This window comes from Danio rerio, chromosome 10, assembly GCF_049306965.1.
Source record: "Danio rerio strain Tuebingen ecotype United States chromosome 10, GRCz12tu, whole genome shotgun sequence".
NCBI classification, from domain to species: Eukaryota; Metazoa; Chordata; class Actinopteri; order Cypriniformes; family Danionidae; genus Danio; species Danio rerio.
In genome coordinates this window covers 7814047-7835207 of record NC_133185.1, presented here as the reverse complement: position 1 = coordinate 7835207, position 21161 = coordinate 7814047, and the positions used below count along the sequence as shown (strand labels likewise).

General features: G+C 36.6%; 1 protein-coding gene across 41 annotated transcripts in view; it reads left to right on the top strand.

Annotated features, from left to right (window-relative positions):
- The window catches only part of nrg1 (neuregulin 1), a 191798-nt gene that overhangs the window by 153959 nt on the left and 16678 nt on the right, over positions 1 to 21161 (top strand). For 13 of the 41 annotated variants that reach the window (XR_012386001.1, XM_068223831.2, XM_009300426.5 and 10 more), the window contains 2 exons: positions 8549 to 8687; positions 18064 to 18122. Coding sequence is in view for 39 of the 41 variants with exons in the window: in XM_068223831.2 (XP_068079932.1) it covers positions 8549 to 8687; positions 18064 to 18122 (198 nt within the window). In the remaining 2 variants the exon portion in view is untranslated. Of the gene's footprint in view, positions 1 to 7924; positions 8159 to 8548; positions 8688 to 17709; positions 17778 to 18063; positions 18123 to 21161 lie in introns of those variants that run through there. The other 28 variants (XM_073914250.1, XM_073914243.1, XM_073914253.1 and 25 more) reach the window with 9 other exon arrangements.

Below are 21161 nucleotides of genomic sequence, written 5' to 3'. Positions count from 1 at the left end.
GGGTTGGAGCTAAACTGTGCAGGACACCGGCCCTCCAGGACCGAGTTTAACCACCCCTGGTCTTTACACTATACTTACACACATGTCTGTCCAAACAACTTGAAAAGTAGATTTTTCACCATAGGTGCCCTTTAAGAAAAGGGTTTCGTGAAGAGTTGCTGTCTTTCTGAAAGAGTGTTAAAGAGTAAGAGAATAGATTTGTTATTTCTGGCAGGTTGAGGCTTCATTGAAGTCCAACACGTTCTCAATTGTTTGCATTTTATACTTTAGCTTTTTTTTTTTTTTTTACACTGGATACACATTCAGCATCATTTTTTATTGTGCAGTGCTCTCAGAATTTTTTTTCTCAGAGTTTTTTAAAACAAATTATTTTGACCTTAAAATATTTTTAATTAATAAATATTTCCTTCATCTGTTAAACATCATTTGGGAAATATAAAAAAAAAAAAAAAAATCAAAGGGTGATAATAATTCTGACTTCAACTGTATTTATAATGTCTTTACATGCTTTTTAAAGTTTTAATGCTTCAAAAGTGTTTAGCCTCCATGTAATAAAAGTAATAATGATCAATAAGATTTTTTTTACTATGTACTGTCCTTTAATATATGCAACTCAAATCCTAATCTTTTTCAGCATAGAATTGATGCCCTTTATGCTATGAGGATGTGTCACAAGGGCATTTTTAAAAAAAAAAGACGTCAGAAAGTTGCGGTGTCTTGAACACAGAGCACTCACTGAGTCACTAATGAAGCTGCAGTATGATTCAGCAGTCCTCGCTTGTCAGAACATCGGGAACACTGTGTTTTTACACCTGAGATTAAAAAGCCCTTCTCAAGGAACAAGGTATACTTCAGTGTACTTTAATGTAGCACTTCAGCTGGATTTTTTTGAGCAGTGGGCTTCACTGCATTGCTGCCGGACCACCCTCATATGCACCACAGGAAACTGCTGCTCCAGCAGATGCATTAGAGGAGGTGGCAGGTTTGCATTGCAGCATAATGCAGTGTCTCCGCCGAGCAGGCGTCTTCAGTTTCTTCCCACCAGCAAAAAATGAAATGGAATCAAATCGATTCAGCGGTGCCCCTCAAAGCGCTCACACAGAGAAACACTGCTGCATTGCAGTGATGCATCTGCAGTGGCTCCATGCAAAGGGTTATTTTTAGGGTGTGTATATTTTAAGACCCATTGCGTGAGGTATTCTCACAGACACAGAATTTCAGTTACTCCACATCACGAGACTAAGCCTGCAGACTTTAATGTATTATTGTAAAGTAGTCATTCAACTTACACTTGAAAGTGTTTTTTTATTAATACAGTCAATTTTAAACAACAGTTTTCTTTAACACTGACTTAACTCAATGTGGACAGCATAAATCGAGAAATACATAAAATAGAAGATAACACAGCTCATATACATACATACTATATGCACAATATCAAAGACATATAAATTGTGCCTTATAAAATAAATGTAAAAAAAGAAAAATATTCTGTAGTTACCTACTCTCACCGGCCACTTTATTAGGTACACCTTACTAATACCAAGTTGGGCCCACTTTTGCCTTTAGAACTGCCTTAATTCTTCATTACAAAGATTCAACAATTCAATCCAATTTTGGTGAGCCTGTACGATTTGTAGCTGGAGTTTCCTGTTCTTAGATAACAGGAGTGACAGCCAGTGTGTTCTTCTGCTGCTGTAGACCATCCGCCTCAAGGTTGGGTGTGTTGTGCATTCAGAGATGCGTTATGCACACCCTGGTTGTATATATCAGCTCCAACCAGTCTGGCAATTCTACTCTGACCTCTAGCTTCAACAAGGCATTTACACCCACAGAACTGCCACTGACTGGATATTTTCTCTTTTTCAGACCATTCTCTGTAAACCTTAGAGGTGGTTGTGCGTGAAAATCCCAGCAGATAAGCAGTTTCTAAAAATACTCAGACCACCCCGTCTGGCACCAACAGCCATGCCACATTCAAAGTCCCTTAAATCCCCTTTCTTCCCCATTCTGATGCTCAAATTGAACTTCAGCAGATCTTCTTAACCATGTCTACACGCCTATATGCATTGAGTTGCTGCCTTGTGATTGGCTGATCAGAAATTTGACGCAGTTGGACAGGTGTACCCAATAAAGTGACCAGTGAGTGTATTTCTTACATGGCATCTTAATACTTTCTCCAACACCATAGTATTCAATCACTTAAGTTTTAATTATGGAGATCAAACTATGTATTCTGTTCAAGTGAAGAATGGTTGAAATCTTTGCTCTCTTTATTAAGCACGTGGATTTATTCCCATCAAACATTCATTCGTTCATTTTCTTTTCAGAAAATCTTTTTAGTCCCTTTAATCTGGGGTCGCCACTGTGGAAAGTACTACATGATATGATGATTGTGTTCTTTGCAGCTGTTAATCTTGAGAAAAAAGGTTTGTCTTTGATTTAAAATTGGTCAGGATAACTGAAGATTTGTAATTCGGTACAAAAAGACAAGGTCCAGGACCAGTAGAATGTGAATTACTGTTGAAACGTCTAGTTGTGTGATGATTTTAAAAGCTAGCAAACTACAAACTCCTTCTTTGTGAAGTTTATTTATAAACTAATTACGAGAGGATCACGTGCTTATGATTGCTTGCAGCCGATTGCGCATTATTCAATTTATGATTCCCCAATCAGACGATTCTTAAGCCACTATAAATACCCTAAGTTCCATATAACAGCCATCTTCGTTTTGAAGCATCCTCCCTTCCACCCCTATTCATCCTCCTTTTTCAGATGGGTGGCATGGTGACCCAGTGGTTAGCAACAGCAAGAACGTCACTGGTTCTAGTCTTTACCAAGCCAGCCGACATTTCCGTGCGGAGTTTACACGTTCTCCCCGATCTCATGTGGGTTTCCTCTAGGATCCCCAGTTTCCTCCCACTGTCCAAAAACATGCAACTTAAGCTAATTGACTAATCCAGATCGGCACCATAGACTTGCTCCTAGAAGGTATTTATCTCTTAAGAGCAATCACTATCTGTTAATTAGCTACTACAGCAGGGCAGTTCTCGAGATCCACCTAAGCTCAAACTCCCCTCTCACCTTGCAAATGGGAGGAAGCCCCAGGCTTGAGGAGCTCAGGGCTCTCTCCCGGGACAGCGTGCCAAACAAGCTTTATAATCAATCATCAGCTAAGTGTGAACTCTTGAATTTTATATTTATATTAGTTTAGCTTAAATGTTATATTGAAAACTGAAAGTTACTGTTATGTATCTCAACTCTGCTTATACAACCCAGTGGGGTTGGGATAGTTTACCTAACAATGAAAGTTGTCATCATTTACTCATCTTTCACTCATTCAAAACCTTTTTGAGTTTCTGTCTTCTGTTGGACACAGTCGATATTTTGAAAAATGCTGATAGCTGACACCCATTTACTTTCATAGTAATTTGTTTCCTACAATTGAAGTCGATGGGTACCACCATTTTTCATAATATCTTCTTTTAAGTTGAGCAGAAACACTTTAAAGCTACATGAGGGAGAGCAGGTTTTAATTTTTAGACCAGGTCACTGTTCATTAACATATAAAAAGACTCAAGGCAATCTAATTTTCCTCATCACTCATATATATTTGTGGTGTCTTCGTTGTTTGCTGCCAGACTTTGACCGCACTGAGATGTGCTGCTATACGTGAGATGAATGAATCAGCTCCTGTCTCTCACCTTGAAAAGACTCAAACGTCCTCCTGCTGTTTTGCTGACAATTCCACTTCACCAAAGTGCCCGTCAATGCGAGCGAATGATGCCAAAACGCCAACATTACATGAATGGCGTCTATTTAAAATCTTGTCTTTCTACTTACAGTCTTTTCACGAGGCGTTTTCTTTCAGGCGCTGACGGTCAGTCGTATGCAAATGCGCGTCGCTTTCCATTCCCCTTTGAAAACATTGAGCACTGTTGCGATGTGAAATGAGCTTGATCACTAATGCTGCAGGTTTAATGGGAGTGAAAAACGGCAATTAGATTAACGGGACAAAAGCAATCTGTTACGCTGTCAATTATTCATGCAGCGCTGGTTGTCTCAAACATCAGCAGTTCGGATGGTAAAGATTGAATTACATTGAGCTCAAAGGCAGAACGTCTCCTGCTTCAGTGGTCACCTGATGGGGTCCGTGACCTATGAAATCAGAACGAAACTAACTCGATTATCTGTCAGGATTGAAGCTTGAGTCTTATTCTAATCTGCTCATCTTCATACCAGCAGCCTCCAAACATCCCCAACGTTCAGCGCCTCATGTTCTGTATTGACGGTAGTGCAGAGGGGAAGTCAGGGCGGCCGGATGTGGTCACGTATTCCGGCCCATAAATGAGAGTAACTTGATGTCAGAGGTGGTTAGAGATGGCTATCAATATTTCCTGGTGGAATTGGTTTGCTTCTAAAAGCAGAAAATTGAGCCATTAGCATGTGGAGTCATGAAGGAACTTTGGGAGGTTTTCGCTGGAATTCATGCTTGGTTTGTCAGTCTCTTCTTAGCAATGGTGAAAGATCAAGTTGGATTTTGGATGTGTGTTTGTGTGTGCTTCAGGTATGCAGACAAGGATAGTACTACTTTTTTATTTTAATGGAATATGTTTGTCTCCATCAGGAAGGAAGCTTAAATGGGCTAAATGCACAACTAGTGTTTTTCAGCCAATGATGAACTTCCGGTCAAAGTTTTATGTGACTATTTTCAATTTCATAAGGTTTCTTTTACAGCATCGATGTTGCAATGTAATTCAAATATAATCAGTCAAACACACTTAAGCATCCGTTTAGTTGTTCAAGCAAAAAAAGAGATGAAAGACCATTTAAAACGCAGGCCCCATAATTAGCAACAGGCTAGCACAGAAACTCCATACTGAGGTAAAATTTAGTTTCCGTATTTTAAAGACATGGTGTGGAAAAATAGAGTTGAATGCAGTGCTTCTTGCTTGGTCTGATACCCACTTTATATTGTATTTCAGCCAGGCAGTGAGTATCGCTGTTTTTCAAAGAAATCAGATCGTAAACTTAGTGATTTTGTAAGGGATGACAATTGACAGGAAGCCCTGAGGCTGGATGACTGAAATTAAAAGTCTGTGTGCATACTGTACACCCCATTTTGTTGTACAGTATGTTTTACTTTCAGTTGGTACCAAATATTTTGGAAAAGAGAAATAATAGTTTTCATTTTTGTTTAAACTTTCCCCTTAAATTTGTGACCCTGGAGCACAAAAGCAAGTCTTAGGTTGCATAGGTTTATATTTGAAATAACCACAAAGGCATTGTTTAAGTTAAAATAATATAGATTTTTATTTTGTGCCAAAAACCATTACACTTTCAGAAATAAAGGTTCAAATTATGTCACTGTGGTGGCACCTTTTCAAAAGGTAAACTTTTGTATGATACATGTGGACATTAGTATCTTCAGAGGACACTTTTGTACCTTTAAGTTACTGTGAGATACACATTTGGGTCACACTTTATTTTGTAGGTCCATTTGTTGAACTTAAATTACATTGCATTTACATACCAACTAATTCTCATTAGATTGTTATGTTGGGGTTAGTGTAAGTTGACATGTACTTGTAGTCTACAACTTGTAGTCTGACTATAAGTTTCTTATAGTCAGTTAAATACCTGTTGAAGGAGCAGTATCAACAGATATTAAGCAGACAGTCTACTAATACTCAAATGGACCATCAAAATAAAGTGTTTCCCACATTTGTACTTTTCAGGTATTAATATGTAATTTTGAGGACCTGTTAGGAACAAAAATGTGCCTTTTGAAAAGATACTGCCCCAGTGACAGATTTTGTACCTTTATTTCTGAGAATGTAGAACAGGGGTCGCCAATCTCGGTCCTGGAGGGCCGGTGTCCCTGCAGGGTTTAGCTCCAACTTGCCTCAACACACCTACCTGGGTGTTTTAAGTATTCATACCTTGATTAGCTTGTTCAGGTGTGTTTAATTAGGGTTGGAGCCGAAATCTTCAGGACACCGGCCCTCCAGGAACAAGTTTGGTGACCACTGGTGTAGAATATGGAGTATAGATCATGTTCCATGAAGACATTTTGTAAATTTCTTTCCATAAATCTATCAAAACCTAATTATTGAAGAGTAATATGCATTGCTAAGAATGTAATATAGACAACTTTAAAGGTGAAATAAATAACCAAATAAATAAATAAATAAATAAAAATAACCCTGATTTTCAACGCAGCAAATAAAAACACTTATTATTTCTGACCAATCGTCATTTTTTGATCCAAAAAATGGCACAAAACGGCAATAGATTTACATGAAATTTGTAATAAAAATGCATCAGGCTCTTTTATAATAAACTATGAAGGCAAAACTGTACAAAATGCTACTTTTGGAACAATCCAATAGATCTATTCACAGAGCTCAATTGAACAATGCCAGGGTCAGTTGCTGCACTACAAAGTGAGGGATCATATCAAGATGACGTTTCACGTTGTCCTTGTTTCAATGTTTTTTGAGTATTAGTGTTATGCTTTAGAGACGTTTTTATGAACTTATCTATGGTTTATACTATTTTTGTGTATGTCTATATGTTGTGACATGTATTTATTTATTTATTTATTTTTTGTAACTTTGCTCTATGCTGCCTGTCTTGACCAGGACTCCCTGACAGTAGAGAAATTAGTATCTCAATGGGACATTCCTGGTTAAATAATTTAATGAATGAATAAGTCAATAAATTGGTAAATAAATGAATAAATAAATAAATAAATAAATAAATCTCAATTTCCAAAAATGTACACGTATGACTGGTTTTGTGGTCCAGGGTCACATTAGCTGAACTTTATAGTATCATACTTGTGTAGCTGGCTCTCAAATGTGCACTTTCAAATTGAATATTTTAATTTCTTTGACATGTCTTTGTGTCAGGTATCAAAGATTTTGTAATTACATACTTGTAATGAAGCAATTTTAAGAGTTCACACTTAGATATTGCTTGACGCTATAAGCAGGTTTGGCATGCTGTCCCGGAAGAGAACCCTGAGCTCGGAGATAATTGAGCCCAGAGCTCTCGCCTAGTCAATTAGCATGTAAGGGGGCCCGAGATCAGATAGGTCTCGAGATCTCCCCCTGGTAAAGGAGGAAAAGCAGGAGAAGGGTGTGGAAGAAGGTGTTCTTCCAAAATAAAGAATAGTAGTTGGGTGAATTCACTATTTATTGTAGGCTTGGTTCAATCTGATTGGATTATTACTGATTACGGATGAGAAACCAGCTGCGATCAATCATATCACGTGCTCCGCTTGAAATAAAGCTGCAGTCAAAATGACCGGGATTAAACAAGATGATTAGACATAAAAAAAAAGCAAGAGACTCGTCCATGTTTTGAATTTCTGTCCAGAGAGGTCATGTTTGGATCCTCAATTGGTCTCACACAGTCAAATGATGCGATTTCGCAGGTCAGAGTTCACCATGCTTGAACTTTGCACCGCAGCTACCTGTAAAACTTGACGCATGACCTTGTGTTTCCGGTCTGACACATTCGCGTGCATATGAGTGGAAGTCAATGGGAAGAAAAGTTCAGTGTGACCGTAGCTTTAGTTTGTAAAACTTCACTTAGTATGGCATATATCAAATTATAAAGATTCACGAACTTAAAATGTAACAGCAAATAATACAGCAGTTAAAATTAGAATCAAGCATATTAGTTTGTGATATTAGCTTGTCAACATCAAACTAGGTTCATTTGAAAGTGTGACAATTATTACAGCATAATGATTTTAAATGCACTTTTGATGTAAGTGTATTGTATAAAAGTGTTGATAAATTTAACATCTGAAGCTACAGTTTTTATATATCATTGAAAACAGTTAAGCGCACACTTTTCCTTAGGGTTGGCCAGGTTGTGACGACTTTGATTGCTCAAAAGCTGCATTGATGGTGCGTCCGAAACACAATGCCAAACATGACGTGCGCAGTGAGGTCGTGAGCTGCCGTAGAGGTGCTCATTTAAAAATGTTGATGAGCAGGGACTTTGCAGACCGGTGTGGATAGAGGAAGTGCAGAGGAAGGCAATAGATCCAGTGTGCTTGGGCTAACAGTTTGTCATCGCAGTGGTTGTCGACACACAGGAGTGATGCGCTTTCATATATCGAGAAATTATCAAAATGCTACAGGTACGGTGTAATATTATTGCTTTTACAATGTACAAATTTACAAGGTTGCTTAAGGTGTTTTAATTTTGATAATGTTACTTGCTTAAAACTAAATCTTGACATTGTTCACTGCTGCTTTGTTGGACGTATCTGAATAGAAACATGTTTATTTGAATTTTAGTGAAAAATATTGAGCCTGCGGTTACTTAAGTAGCTTAAAAGAGTCAGCTTTTCTAATGCTTTGCATTTATTTTGTGAAGGTCATTTGGATCAGATGCGCATAGTTTGCATGTCATAAACGGCAGTTCAGACATTTCACTTCTCCATCTCAGATTAGTGTTCCTTAATCAGATGCTCTGCAGTAAAACCTCTCCTCCTCATTGCACTTGTGTGTTGTGTTCCTCTGTGCAGCAGCCACCAGCACCACTCCCTCGGCCAAGACATCCAGTCACGTGACGCCCTGCAATGAGAGCGAGAAGGAATACTGTGTAAACCATGGCAAGTGCTTCACGCTGGAGGTCACACCAGGCAACATCAGGCGCCTCTGCAGGTATTGCCGCAAATCCGCATCTATATTTCATGTTGAACACACAGTAATGTAGCCTGCCGTCACACTGTCGTTCTACATGTTGATGTTTAAAGGAGATATTTTCATTTATTCACTGTTTTATTTAATTGCCACTGAGTGAACAGCATTTCATCTACCTTAAGGGAGCATGCTATTTTCCTGAGTTCCTACATTGTCTGTAAAACACTTATTTTATATGAAGAACTTAGGACGTATTTGCCAGGAAAATTAAAGGTTTTACAGAGGCTCCCGAGAGCATCTTTTCCATGCTTTGACACAAGAAATGAGCGCTTCTAAATAAAGCTGAAAGACCTATTCTGTACTGCACTGAATTGCAGACCTACAGTTGAAGTCAGAATTATTAGCTCCCCTGAATTATTAAAATAAATTATTAATTTTTTTCCAATATATGTTGAATGGAGAAATTTTTTCAACACATTTCTAAAGATAAAAGTTTTAATAACTAATTTCTAATAACTGATTTATTTTATCTTTGCCATGATGACAGTAAATAATTTTTTACTAAATATTTTTAGGACACTTCTATACAGCTTAAAGTGACATTTAAAGGCTTAACTATGTTAATTAGGTTAATTAGGCAGGTCAGGGGAATTAGGCAAGTCATTGTATAACCATGGTTTGTTCTGTAGACTATCGAAACAAATATAAAGGGGTTAATAATTTTGACCTTAAAATGCTTTTTTAAAATTTAAAAAATGCTTTTATTCTAGCAGAAATAGAACAAATAAGACTTTTTCCAGAAGAAAAAATATTATCAGACATACTGTGAACATTTCCCTTCTCTGTTAAACATCATTTGGGAAATATTTTATAAAGAAAAAAAAATTCAAAGTGCGGCTAATAATTCTGACTTCTACTGTATATATGAATACTACAAAAGTAGTTTATAGTCTCAAACATACTTCACAGAATTGCTGCATCCTAATCTTAAAATGATGTATTCTTTTTGTTAAGAAAAAGTACATACCTATGAGTGTGTAATAGAAGAGTATGCATGGCCATTATGTTGATTAGTTACATGCCCTGCTACAATCATGGCTCTTTCATGCAGAGGAATCTCCTCTGTTGTTTGTATACAGTAATTATACTCGAAGGCTAATAATTAATTGTGTCTTCACACTCAAAATTAGGGGTTGTTTTAATCCAACATTGGTTTCACTATGGACAAATCTAACTGTTGGGTTAATAGTGTCATCTAAATTTGATTGAAAAACTTAACTCAGTGTTTGTCCATATTTGTAGCAACGTTGTGTTGAAAAAAACCCTGGATTCAATTCAATTCATCTTTATTTTTTATAGGATTTTACAATGTAGATTGATACAATGTCAAAGCAGCTTAACATAGAAGTAATAGTAAATTGAAACTGTCAGTCCAGTTTTCAGAGTTGAAGTTTAGTTCATTGTGGTTTAATTTTCACTGCTGAAAGTCCAAACACTAAAGATCAAATCCATCAATACAATAGATTGTTTAAAAGTTCACATTGTTGTTGCCGATTAAATGTAATGTGGAAAACGTGAAATATGTATTTCCTGTTAAGTTAAATTAAATTTAAATGACACTTTTTTTAACCCAATGGTTAGGTTTGTCCATATTTGACCCGATGTTGGGTTAAGATAACATTGCATTTTTAGAGTGCATGTTTGTCATTTGTTAACACTTCATACCAATTCTTTGTAATTCGAATCGAATCAACGTCTAATGGAAAATTTTATATTTAAATGATAATAGCATTTAGATTAAGTTTGGGTTGGGTAAATAGGGTAAAACTAGTGTAACACTAACATCCAGGTAACATTTGAACACTATAATAACATACTATCCAAATTAGGATGCAGCATTTTTTTAATTACTTTTATGGTGATTGGTGATTTACAGAACTTGTTCAAACATATCCACATTGATTCGATCAGATGCTTTTCTAACTGCGGTGGTCTCCTCTTTAGTGATACCATAAGCTAGTACTGTAGTTCCAACTGTAAAATCAGCTTGGACCATAGTGTTAGCAGTGGTGTTATCATTAACTCAGTTCAGTGTTGATTCAAGTTCATTCATTATAATGCATAACACTTTCAAGTACAATTTAACAACTACACTCTTATCAAATCTAATATAACTTACTTACATTAAATTTAAGTGGCAGAAAACCTTATTTAAGCAAGCTAGAGAGGACACGGCAAGGATCCTGCTTGAAAATCACTTAAAGAGTATTAAAGAGCTTCTATTATGCATTAAAAAAGTAACAACAAACAGCAGAGGATCGCAAGCTCACGAACACATTTACATTTGTAAAGAAAGCAACACTTGCCACATTTTCAAAGTGGCTTTAGGCGCGATATGTGAATATAAGGAGTTAATCAGATACAGTACAAGCCGCGTGGAGCGATTACAAGTAACAAAACGCAATTAAATATATATTTTGCAAGCTAGAGAAAACAAGAAGGCAACCATTTTAATCGCACTTACACTTGTGAAATGGAGGAAGAAACTGATCCATGAAATGTGTACTGATAAAGTTCCCATACATCTTTTCTAATCCTTCCTTTAACAAATGGCAGATGAATCCCCTGTTTCTGGGTAGATTATTGCATTAATCACCAGAACGTTCACTCATTACTGTTCACTCAGCTTCAGTCATAATCAGTCCCACACACACCTGCACACTGCTAGCATCTGAAGAGAAAGGCTCGTTCACGCTCAATATGTTCTCCGGCACAAAACATATTTGGTATTTTTTTGTGTCGACTTCGATACAAACAGGCAAACGGATAAATGATGAATCATTTAAACAACTCTGAGTCAAATCTTTTATTAAAAATTTTTTTTTTTTTTTTCACTATTTTTAAACAAGATGCACTTTTAGATATAAACCTCAGCTGGATTTTTCATTCACTTGGAACTGTATTGCACACTGCATGGAAGCTCATTTTCAAACACCCATAATAGGGGCTCTTTAATTCAAAGATTCTTTAAAGAAACGAGGCGTGTAATTGACTTTAAGCACAATGCACATTGTTCTTATTTAATTTGCTTCTCCATAAGATTGACCAATAAAATTTGTCCCAATGAAAATCTGTCTAGATGCTAATGCCAAGGGTTGGCATTGCATGCACTGATACAATCTTCAGATCAGAATAGAAATAACTAACTGACAAATGTAAACCCATTACGGCATATGCAGCTTTTTAAATGCAAAACAAAAAGTATAGCTTTTTTTCTGCTTACATGAGACTGACAGAACACTCTGGGGAATTTACTGACCAGTTCAGTGAATAAGCACAAACTCTAGTGCTGATGTCAGGACTCTGGTCTCATCAGTAAGTACTGCAGTCAGAAGGAGCTTCTCTTTCTCTCTCTCTCTCTCTCTCTCTCTCTCTCTCTCTCTCTTTACTGTAAATGGTGGAGTAGACAGACAGCAGTGCTCTTCTGGGACTGTAGATCTCGGAGCTTTCCATTTAAACCATCTATCAGGGCTCACGTGACCCTTAACGAACATGTGGATTTAGTGCTAAGTCAAGTATCACAAGCACTGGCGCTCATAGTAATGTGATCAGACCTCTAAAATGAAGTATCAGGGCCAGATTTACTAACAGTTTATGCCAGCAGGAAGCACTCTTTTGGCGTTAATAAACTGCTGCGGGATTTACTAAATATACTCAAAAATGTGATTAAAAGGAACGGGACAGTTATATTTATGGCTGACCTTTTTGTAAATGCATTTGCAGCTTAATGTATAAAAAGTAAAATTAGAAAATAATAATATTCTTAACATTTGTTTCCAAACTGTTTCTAATTGTAATATTTCTTAAACTTTAAGCATTTGAAATGAACATTTATGATGTGACATTTGTATTCAGTGTGTATTGAATCAGTTTTAATTTAACTAGTACACCAGCATCCTAAAACTACTCTCCTGCCTGCCTGAATTGCTGAAATGAACCACAATCTGAAATATCGTTCTGACTTTTTATTCTCTTTTCTGTTAAGCTGGTTCGACACAATCTAGATTATAACAGTGCTCTAAAAATCTCATGTTTATTGTAATAGTAATATAATAGTAGTATCAATGTTCAATGTTCATAGATCTGGTTTATTTTTTTCAGCATTTTTTAAGTTCGACCTACACCATGAGCTGTATTCGATTGTAATTTGAGGGATAAATGGATTTGTGAACACACTTTGCTCTCAAAAACAAAATAAACACACAACAATATAACATGGTTGAGAAAACAGCAGTTGAACATGATTCTCACAATGTGGATGCACAAGTTCTATAATTCACACCCTGATCTTTTATTTTTTGCTATCTATACAGTAGATTAATGCAAGCAGCTTTAGTATAGTTCAGTGTTCAGTGTCACTTTCAATTGGAAATAAAAGTTCAGTTTCTACTCTATAGCTGCACTTTAATGTGTTCATGTTTTTCAATGGGCTGAACAAAAGAAATCGCTCAGAGAAGATGTCCACATCAGTGAAGACACTTATATTTGCAGTGGTCATTTTGGTCAGGCAGGTTAAAGTTTCAACCTCCAAATGAACTTTTGGTTTGATTTTGTTTAAAATGGCACCTGTTTGTTATTTGATTTCCCTCTTTCCATTAAGAAAGACAGCTGCTCCAGCTGTCCTGAAGCAAAGCTGGAGCTCTCAGTCTGTCTGTGTGTGTGTGTCTGTATGTGTGTGTGGCAGGAGTTTTTAAGCACTAAGTGTCATCAGAGAGCAGTTGGTCAGCACAAAGATCAAGACTCGGGCAACTTCAACCCTGTTTCTTGTATATATATACTTAAGATTTTTTAAGCGATGTGGAAAAAAACACTGATCAAAAACTGAGAACAGATGATAAATTCCTGATTATTTTACATCTAACTTATCTTAATTAAGAGTTTACCCAGACTTTTTCAAGATGGTGAAGCATTCTGAATGCTTTTGCACATTGGATGTAACTGTTTATCACACTTGTCATCTGCATTTTTAAGTATTCATACCTAAAGCCGCCTTTCCACTGCACACGACATTTGGACACGACTGTCGGAATACGCCCCCTTGTGGCAGTCTCACAGTATTTTCAGTGTTGTCGTGAACCATGGGAGAGAAGCTGATTCTCAGTGTCTGAAACAAAGGAGTGCAATAGCAAGAGCCTTTATATTCTGTGCGTTTACATGGTTTAATGAATGTATGAATACTAGAAACTCATAGACCGCTAAAATATTGGAGGGAATGTGGAGACAACATTAAAAATATATATTTTTATTACTTTCTTACTTACATTTATTAACAGAAATGTTATTTTTTATATAGACTTTTTATAATTCAAAAAATAACCAAAAAACTCCTATTTCCCATCTAATGTCATTTTAGTTCAAAAACTAATCCTAATGAGTACTGTCAACTTAATCCATTTAAGTAAATGAAGCAATTTCAGCACAGTAAAACCCAATAAATGAAGAGAACTCAATACAGCTGTGTACTGTAAAACCCATTAAGTTAAGGCAACTCAAACCTTTTGAGGAAACCGATTGCTACAAACCATTTGAGTTTAAAAAAAAAACTAATCTATATGAGTACTGTGAACTTACTCCATTTAAGTTGAAGTAATGAGGTATTTAATTAACTCATTACCTACAACACTGTGTCAAAACTCTTTTCAAATAAGTATAATTAACTTTCAGTCAATTTTGAGTTAACTACACTCATTTCATTTGGTGAAGTTTTACAGTGTAGAAGCACTTCCTCTCTCTTTCATTTTCTCTCTCTCAAAAACTAAAAACCTCCTACTCTAGCACTAAATTGTAAGCACAAACAAGTTACTTTGACTAACTAGCACTTCTTATATGTATGGCCTGTTCTTGTTAAATCACTGAATACCTCCTCAATTTTAACTTGCTTTTGACAAAAGCGCCTGCTAAATAGCTAAACAAAAATGTAAATATTACATGTCTTTTAATGAAAAACAAAAAAACTGAGGTACACTAGGTGGTGCAGCGCAACTTACACAGAAGAAGAAGATAGACGAAACCATTCACTCTGTATTTGTTAACTGGCAAACAAAACATTGATAGTTCAAGTAGCAGCAGAAGCTCCAGCAATGTAGAAATTCTTGTTTGCTGAATGAGAAAAGACGCCAATATTGAATGCACCCCATAGTTATGACTAGAGAAGGACATTCATCATCAGGAATGTGTGCTCGCCTAGACCATTTTGTGAGCAAAAGTGTCATCTCAGTGGTTGACCAGTCTTTAATGTTGCGTGTCAAAACCAAAAACATGAGCTTAAGGTGTTTTTGTTTAAATGTGATTTTTACACCTGGAGTTTTGCACGTTGGTTTGCACACACACATTTGCGTTCTTTGTTTAGTCTCAAGGGTAGGGTTGCACCAGCTAAAATTCGTGAGTTCTTTCATAAACTGGAACGTAAAGTCCTCACTAGGGGCTTAGTAACTACTAGCAAGCTTGTAACTAAATTTGTTCTTACTTCGGTTGTACCACATGTTCTTAAGGCAAACTGTAGTTAGGTCGTAAGCTCTCCATAAAGTCATGCGTAGTCTAGTTGAAGGACGTAATAGCCAATAAACAGCATTTAATTCATTAAACTGCTTTAAAACTCTGCAACTAATGCATCTATGTATAACTGTCTATGAAAATGAAATCAAATTACATTTTTATAGTGCATTAAATTACAGTTAGTCACTAATAACAGACAATGCACACACCTGTATTGCGAGCTGTGAATACACAAAGTTATCAAAACGTTACACTTGATTGTTTTTTTTATATATCCTATATATGAAAGAGAAAAGAGCAGGAAGAAAAACTCAGTCATGACGATATCTTGTTTTAATTGATGGATACAATTAACCCAATTTGTACAATTCCTTGATGGAAAATTAAACTCTTCTTTCACAAACCGAAAACAAAATGCAAACTTTGGGAGGAAATTAAGGCTTTTACTAGAGGAAGATCATTGTTCAATATGATTGCGAGATCCTTAGTGTAAACTAATCTCTCTGTCATCTCTGCCGTCGTAAATATTTAGTCGGAACGTAACGTTAAGTTTAAATTAAGTTTGATGGTGCAAGACAAAAATATTTAGTAATGTGTGTTGCAACTTAAGCTAAAATCATCCCTGTGTTCACCAAAAACCCACAGTTTGCCAGGGGAATGCCAAACGGACAGTTTCAGCAAAAGTGGGAATATAATGAGATGGCAGCCCAGAGTGCTGATGTAAACCTTATTGAACATCTCTGAAAGTTGGTACCGATAGTCTAGTGGGCGTCGAGTTTGAGTCCTGACTCACTGGCATTTGCTGATCCTTTCATCCCCCTCTCTCTCCAACTTCGCTACTTTTCAATATACTGTCCTGTTATAATAAATGCAAAAATGCATGTAACTAAATAAATGTAACTGCTCTAACTTAATTTTTATTGTAATTTTTCCTCATGTTACAACCATCGCACTGTAAAAGTATTGCTGTAAAATTGGAAGTATTAGTTTTACAATTTTGATTGTCAGTAATACTGTAAAATTTGTAAGTGCACTGTTAAGTTTACAGCAGTTTTACAGTGTGTTTTCCAAAGTGTCTTTGTTAAAGTCCCTTGGTTCATTTCTTAAACAGTTTTGCAAGCATTGTGTGTAGATACAATAAATCCTTTACATTTTAAACACTGAATTTTACACTATTTCTAGAAAATAATAAATCAAGTGTTCATAAATTAACCACAAACTTTTTTATACGCTGTAATTTTTTAAATATCTGTAATTAGCAGTTTTCCGTATTTTGTAAAAGCATTATATATTGGTGCTTTCATTTATTTATCTTATTGTGTAATTTATTTTGAATAGCATTCTGGGATTTTGATCTTCCCTCGAGGAACTTATGATGTTTGAAAAGTTTAAAAAAGTGACTTTTATTGACAATTGTATAAGTTTGAAGAGACATATTGTCTGGATTGGTGTCGTGAGTTATGGCACAAAACGTGGTAATAATCTTTTCCAACATAGGCTCATTCTGAAAAGGTAGCCCTTTACATTTCTGGACATGGCAAGTTATGTAGCCAGAAGTACATATGGCTGCATTTAATCTTTTAAACTAATGCTACAGGGCAGTATGACACCATTTCTTTTCGCACGTACCAGCTGAGCGCTTACCGCTGTGTGGACGGCTTACCAGTTTGTCCAGTGGCTTGTCGTGAACGTCAAAAGATTTGAAATGCAAAGTAGAGTTGACTGTGAAGAAAGGGTTCGAGTCTGGCGAAAAACTTAGTTTTAGAAAGCATGTAAAACAAAAACAAAAGCCAAAGAATAAAATAAAGAAGTAGTTAACAGGGTGAGAATGTGGTAAAATCTGAAAATCAGGCTGGCGCAAGGGCTTCTTTTTTTGGATTGCTTTTTAAAACACTGTTGGTTGGGTTTAGGCAGTGGAATGGGTGGGGGGGATTGGTCAGTCAGTTAGTCGACAGCAGCCTCTGGTGGATTTCCGCAAGAACAACAGACACAAATGGCACTCTGAGAAAAACTTGAGATTTGAAAAAGCATGCCCAACGGCCTCTGGCTAATTCTCAAAAACAAAAAAAACAAAAAATGTAGCTCCTGGGACGTATTTGGCGCTCTCCAGAGATGTATACAGGGGTACGTAATTAGAATGAGCCTGGGTTGATTTTTTTTCTGTTCTTTTACAGACGTAATATTATTTCTTATACAGTTTATTGTTTCCAAATCATTTAGTTAAACAGCAGAGTTGAGTTGTCAACATCAAAAGTCAACAGAGCACATCAAGGTCCCATAATGCAATTTATAACTGGGGGAATCTTATAATAATACATAACCTGTTATAACAGTGCTGCACTGCTCACCTAAATCATCAAACAGTTCATCATTCTTGAACCGATCACAGACCCATGTATGTGTGTATGTGTGTGTGTGTTTGTATAGTGCTGTTGTGTGATGTTGTGTTGTGATGTGTTGTGCTGTGTTCATCCTCTTTCTAACCCAGGTGCCCTCCAGGATTCACAGGGAACCGCTGTCAAAACAGAGACCCTGTGCGAGTCGTAGACCACAAACGTATGTGCAGTCAGTGAACAACCCCTTCACCCCTAAACACACACTAACGTCATCGCCGCTGTTTCTGTGCTGCCTCGCCACCTCCTCCATTTACAAAATCACACATCAATGCATCAATATTACGAGTCCAATTTTGACTCAACTGGTAATCGGAGCGAGGTGAACATTTTTCGAGACTTTCAGCCAGCAACACCGGAGACGCAAGTGTGTGGGGGACTTTTGGGTGTCAAACTCACTTCCTGTCCTTCTCTCTTTTCTCTCTGTGACTTCTGTCTTTCCCTCTCAGGTGCCCCAATGAGTTTACTGGTGATCGCTGCCAACACTACGTAATGGCCAGCTTCTACAGTACGTCTATTTCCTTTTCCTGTCTGTGCTTGGGTTGGAGCATGCTCAGTCAGCGCTGCCTCCTGTTGCTTTTGGTTTTGTGTTCTTGACGGACGAATAGTCAGATCAGAGAGCCGTTTGTTATTTTGGGATTCCGCTATGTTTTCCATTCCTTCTCTTTGCATGTTCAGCGTTTATTAATCTGGTTATGTTCTGTTGGATGCTATAGGTACATTAGCTGACAACAGTTAGACAGGGTTGACATTCATCAGTATGGACACATACAGTATTAGTTGAGTTTAGGGTTTTGATCGGGTGAGATTAGAACATCAAGCTCTATCTGCAAACAAACTGCCTTACAATATGTCAAACTCATTCTCAAGAAACTGTGAAAATGTGTGCTGTAAAATTATTGCAGAACTAGTTACTGCAAGTGCACTTCAAATATGACAAATAATAGAGAAATAATAAAGATAATATAATATAAAGATAACAGGACAGAAAACTATAGTTGAAATTACTTTTTTTGAAGCTATTGAATGATAAGATTATTGATAGTTGATCAAAAAAAGATTGCGGGGTCTTAAAGTTTTAAAATGTCTTTTTAATTTTAAAAACATTTTAGGCCTTAAAAAGTCTTATATTCACTGTAATAAATATATAATAAATATACTTTTAACAATGTTATACTTGTCCTTAAAAAACGAAACATGTACAGTGCATCTGGAAAGTATTCATAGCTCTTCACTTTTTCCACACTTTTTTATGTTACAGCCTTATTACAAAATAGATTAAATTCATTGATTTATTTAAAATTCTGCACACAATACCCCATAATGACAATGTAAAAAAAGATTGTTGATTGAAATTGAGATTGAAATTGTTGCAAATTTATTAGAAATAAAAAACCTGACAAATCTTATGTACAGAAGTATATTGTCGTGAAGCTCTAAATTGAGCTCAGGTACATTCTGTCTCCACTGGTCATTCTTGAGATGTTTCAGCAGCTTAATTCGAGATGACCTGTGGTAAATTCAGTTGATTGCACATGATTTGAAAAGGCGTACACCTGTCTGTATAAGGTCCCAGGGTTGACGGTGCATGTCAAAGCACAAACCAAGCATAAAGACAAAGCAATTGTCTGTAGACCTCTGAGACAGGATTGTCTCTAGGCACAAGGCTGGGGAAGGTTACAGAAAAAAATTCTTCTGCTCTGAAAGTTCTATTGAGCACAGTGACCTCCATCATCCGTAAGTGGAAGATGTTTGGAACCACCAGCACTCTTCCTAGAGCTGGCCGGCCATCTAAGCTGAGTGATCGGGGGAGAAGGGCCTTAGTCAGGGAGGGGATTAATAATTCTATAGTCACTCTATCTGAGCTCCAGCATTCTTCAATGGAGAGAGGAGAACCTTACAGAAGGACAACCATCTGTGCAGCAATCCACCAATCAGGCCTGTATGGTAGAGTGGCTAGACGGAAACCACTCCCTACCTGGAATTTGCCAAAAGGCATCTGAAGAAACCAAATTTTCTGGTCTGATGAGACTAAATATGAACTCTTTGAAGTGAATGCCAGGCTTTACGTTTGGAGAAAACCAGACATTGCTCATCACCAGGGTAATGCCATCCCTGCAGGGAAGCATGGTGGTGGCAGCATCATGCTGTGGGGATGTTATTCAGCAGCAAGAACTGGAAGACTAGTCAGGATAGAGGGAAAGAAGAACGCAGCAATGTACAGAGACATCCTGAATGAAAGCCTGCTTCAGAGTGCTCTTGATCTCAGACTGGGGCGGTGGTTCATCTTACAGCAGGACAATGATCCATAGCACACCGCCAAAATATCAATGGAGTGCCTTCACAACAATTCTGTGAATGTCCTTGAGTGGCCCAGCCAGAGCCCAGATCTAAATCCTATTTAACATCTCTGGATAGATCTGAAAATGGCTGTACACTGTCGCTTCCAACCTGATAGAGATTGAGAGGTATTGCAAAGAGGAATGGGCAAAAATTCCCAAAGACAGGTGTGCCAAGCTTTAAGGCTGTGAATACTTTTATTTTTAATAAATTTAAGGCAATTTCAAAAAAAATATTTTTCACAGTGTCATTATGGGCTATTGTGTGCAGAATTTTGAGGAAATAAAGTAATTTAAAAATGAAAAATTGAAGCACTATAATTACTTTTCGGATTCACTGTATGTTGAAAAAAATACTGTATACAACTAGAGTTTTCCTGTTTTAACATGTTAAAATATGTAGCTAAGAAATAACTATTGGATTTTTATGGCAAGTAAAAAAATTCCATTGGCCTAACTGGTCCATTATCAAAACGCCATGTATTCACCTTATTCTCAGCTGTCGAGCGGGCGCTGTCATTTGAATCTTTTTGTCTCGCGACTTCCGGTCACATTCACTTCCATTCATTTTTTGACGTTAACAACTGCTCGTTACGCTGCTTGATGTTGCAATTTAATATTTTCTTATTATATTATGCTACTTGGTCTGTGTAGTCATGCAAACATTTGTTTGTTGAGCAAGTACTTTGGCCATTTTCTGCCGTTTATTATTCCTAGTCATTTCTCCCATAGGCGACTGAATCGGAAGTTCTAAGACAATCGCGAAAATAGGCGCACTTCCGCATTTTAGAATAAGGTCAATACAGTAAGTCTTAAATTCATTCATAATGGTCTTAAAAGGGTATAAAAAGTCTTAAATTTGACTTGATGAAACCTGCAGAAACCCTGGTACAGTATAAGGGGCATATGACAAAACTGCAGAATACACTTATTGTAAACATAATATTGCACATTGTTGTGGACATTAATGTAATTAGACGTGTCGTTATATTGTTAGTGATCTTGGTAATTGTCATTATTGGTGTGAACTTGCCGCCTGTAAAGAATTTAATTTACCTAAAACTTCTTTAGACTGCAAAATTGCAAATGTTGCATATATATATATATATATATGTGTGTATATATATATATATATATATATATATATATATGAATACTAAAAATGACACAGCATAAAATAAACTCAAAGTTAAACTTATAAACAATAT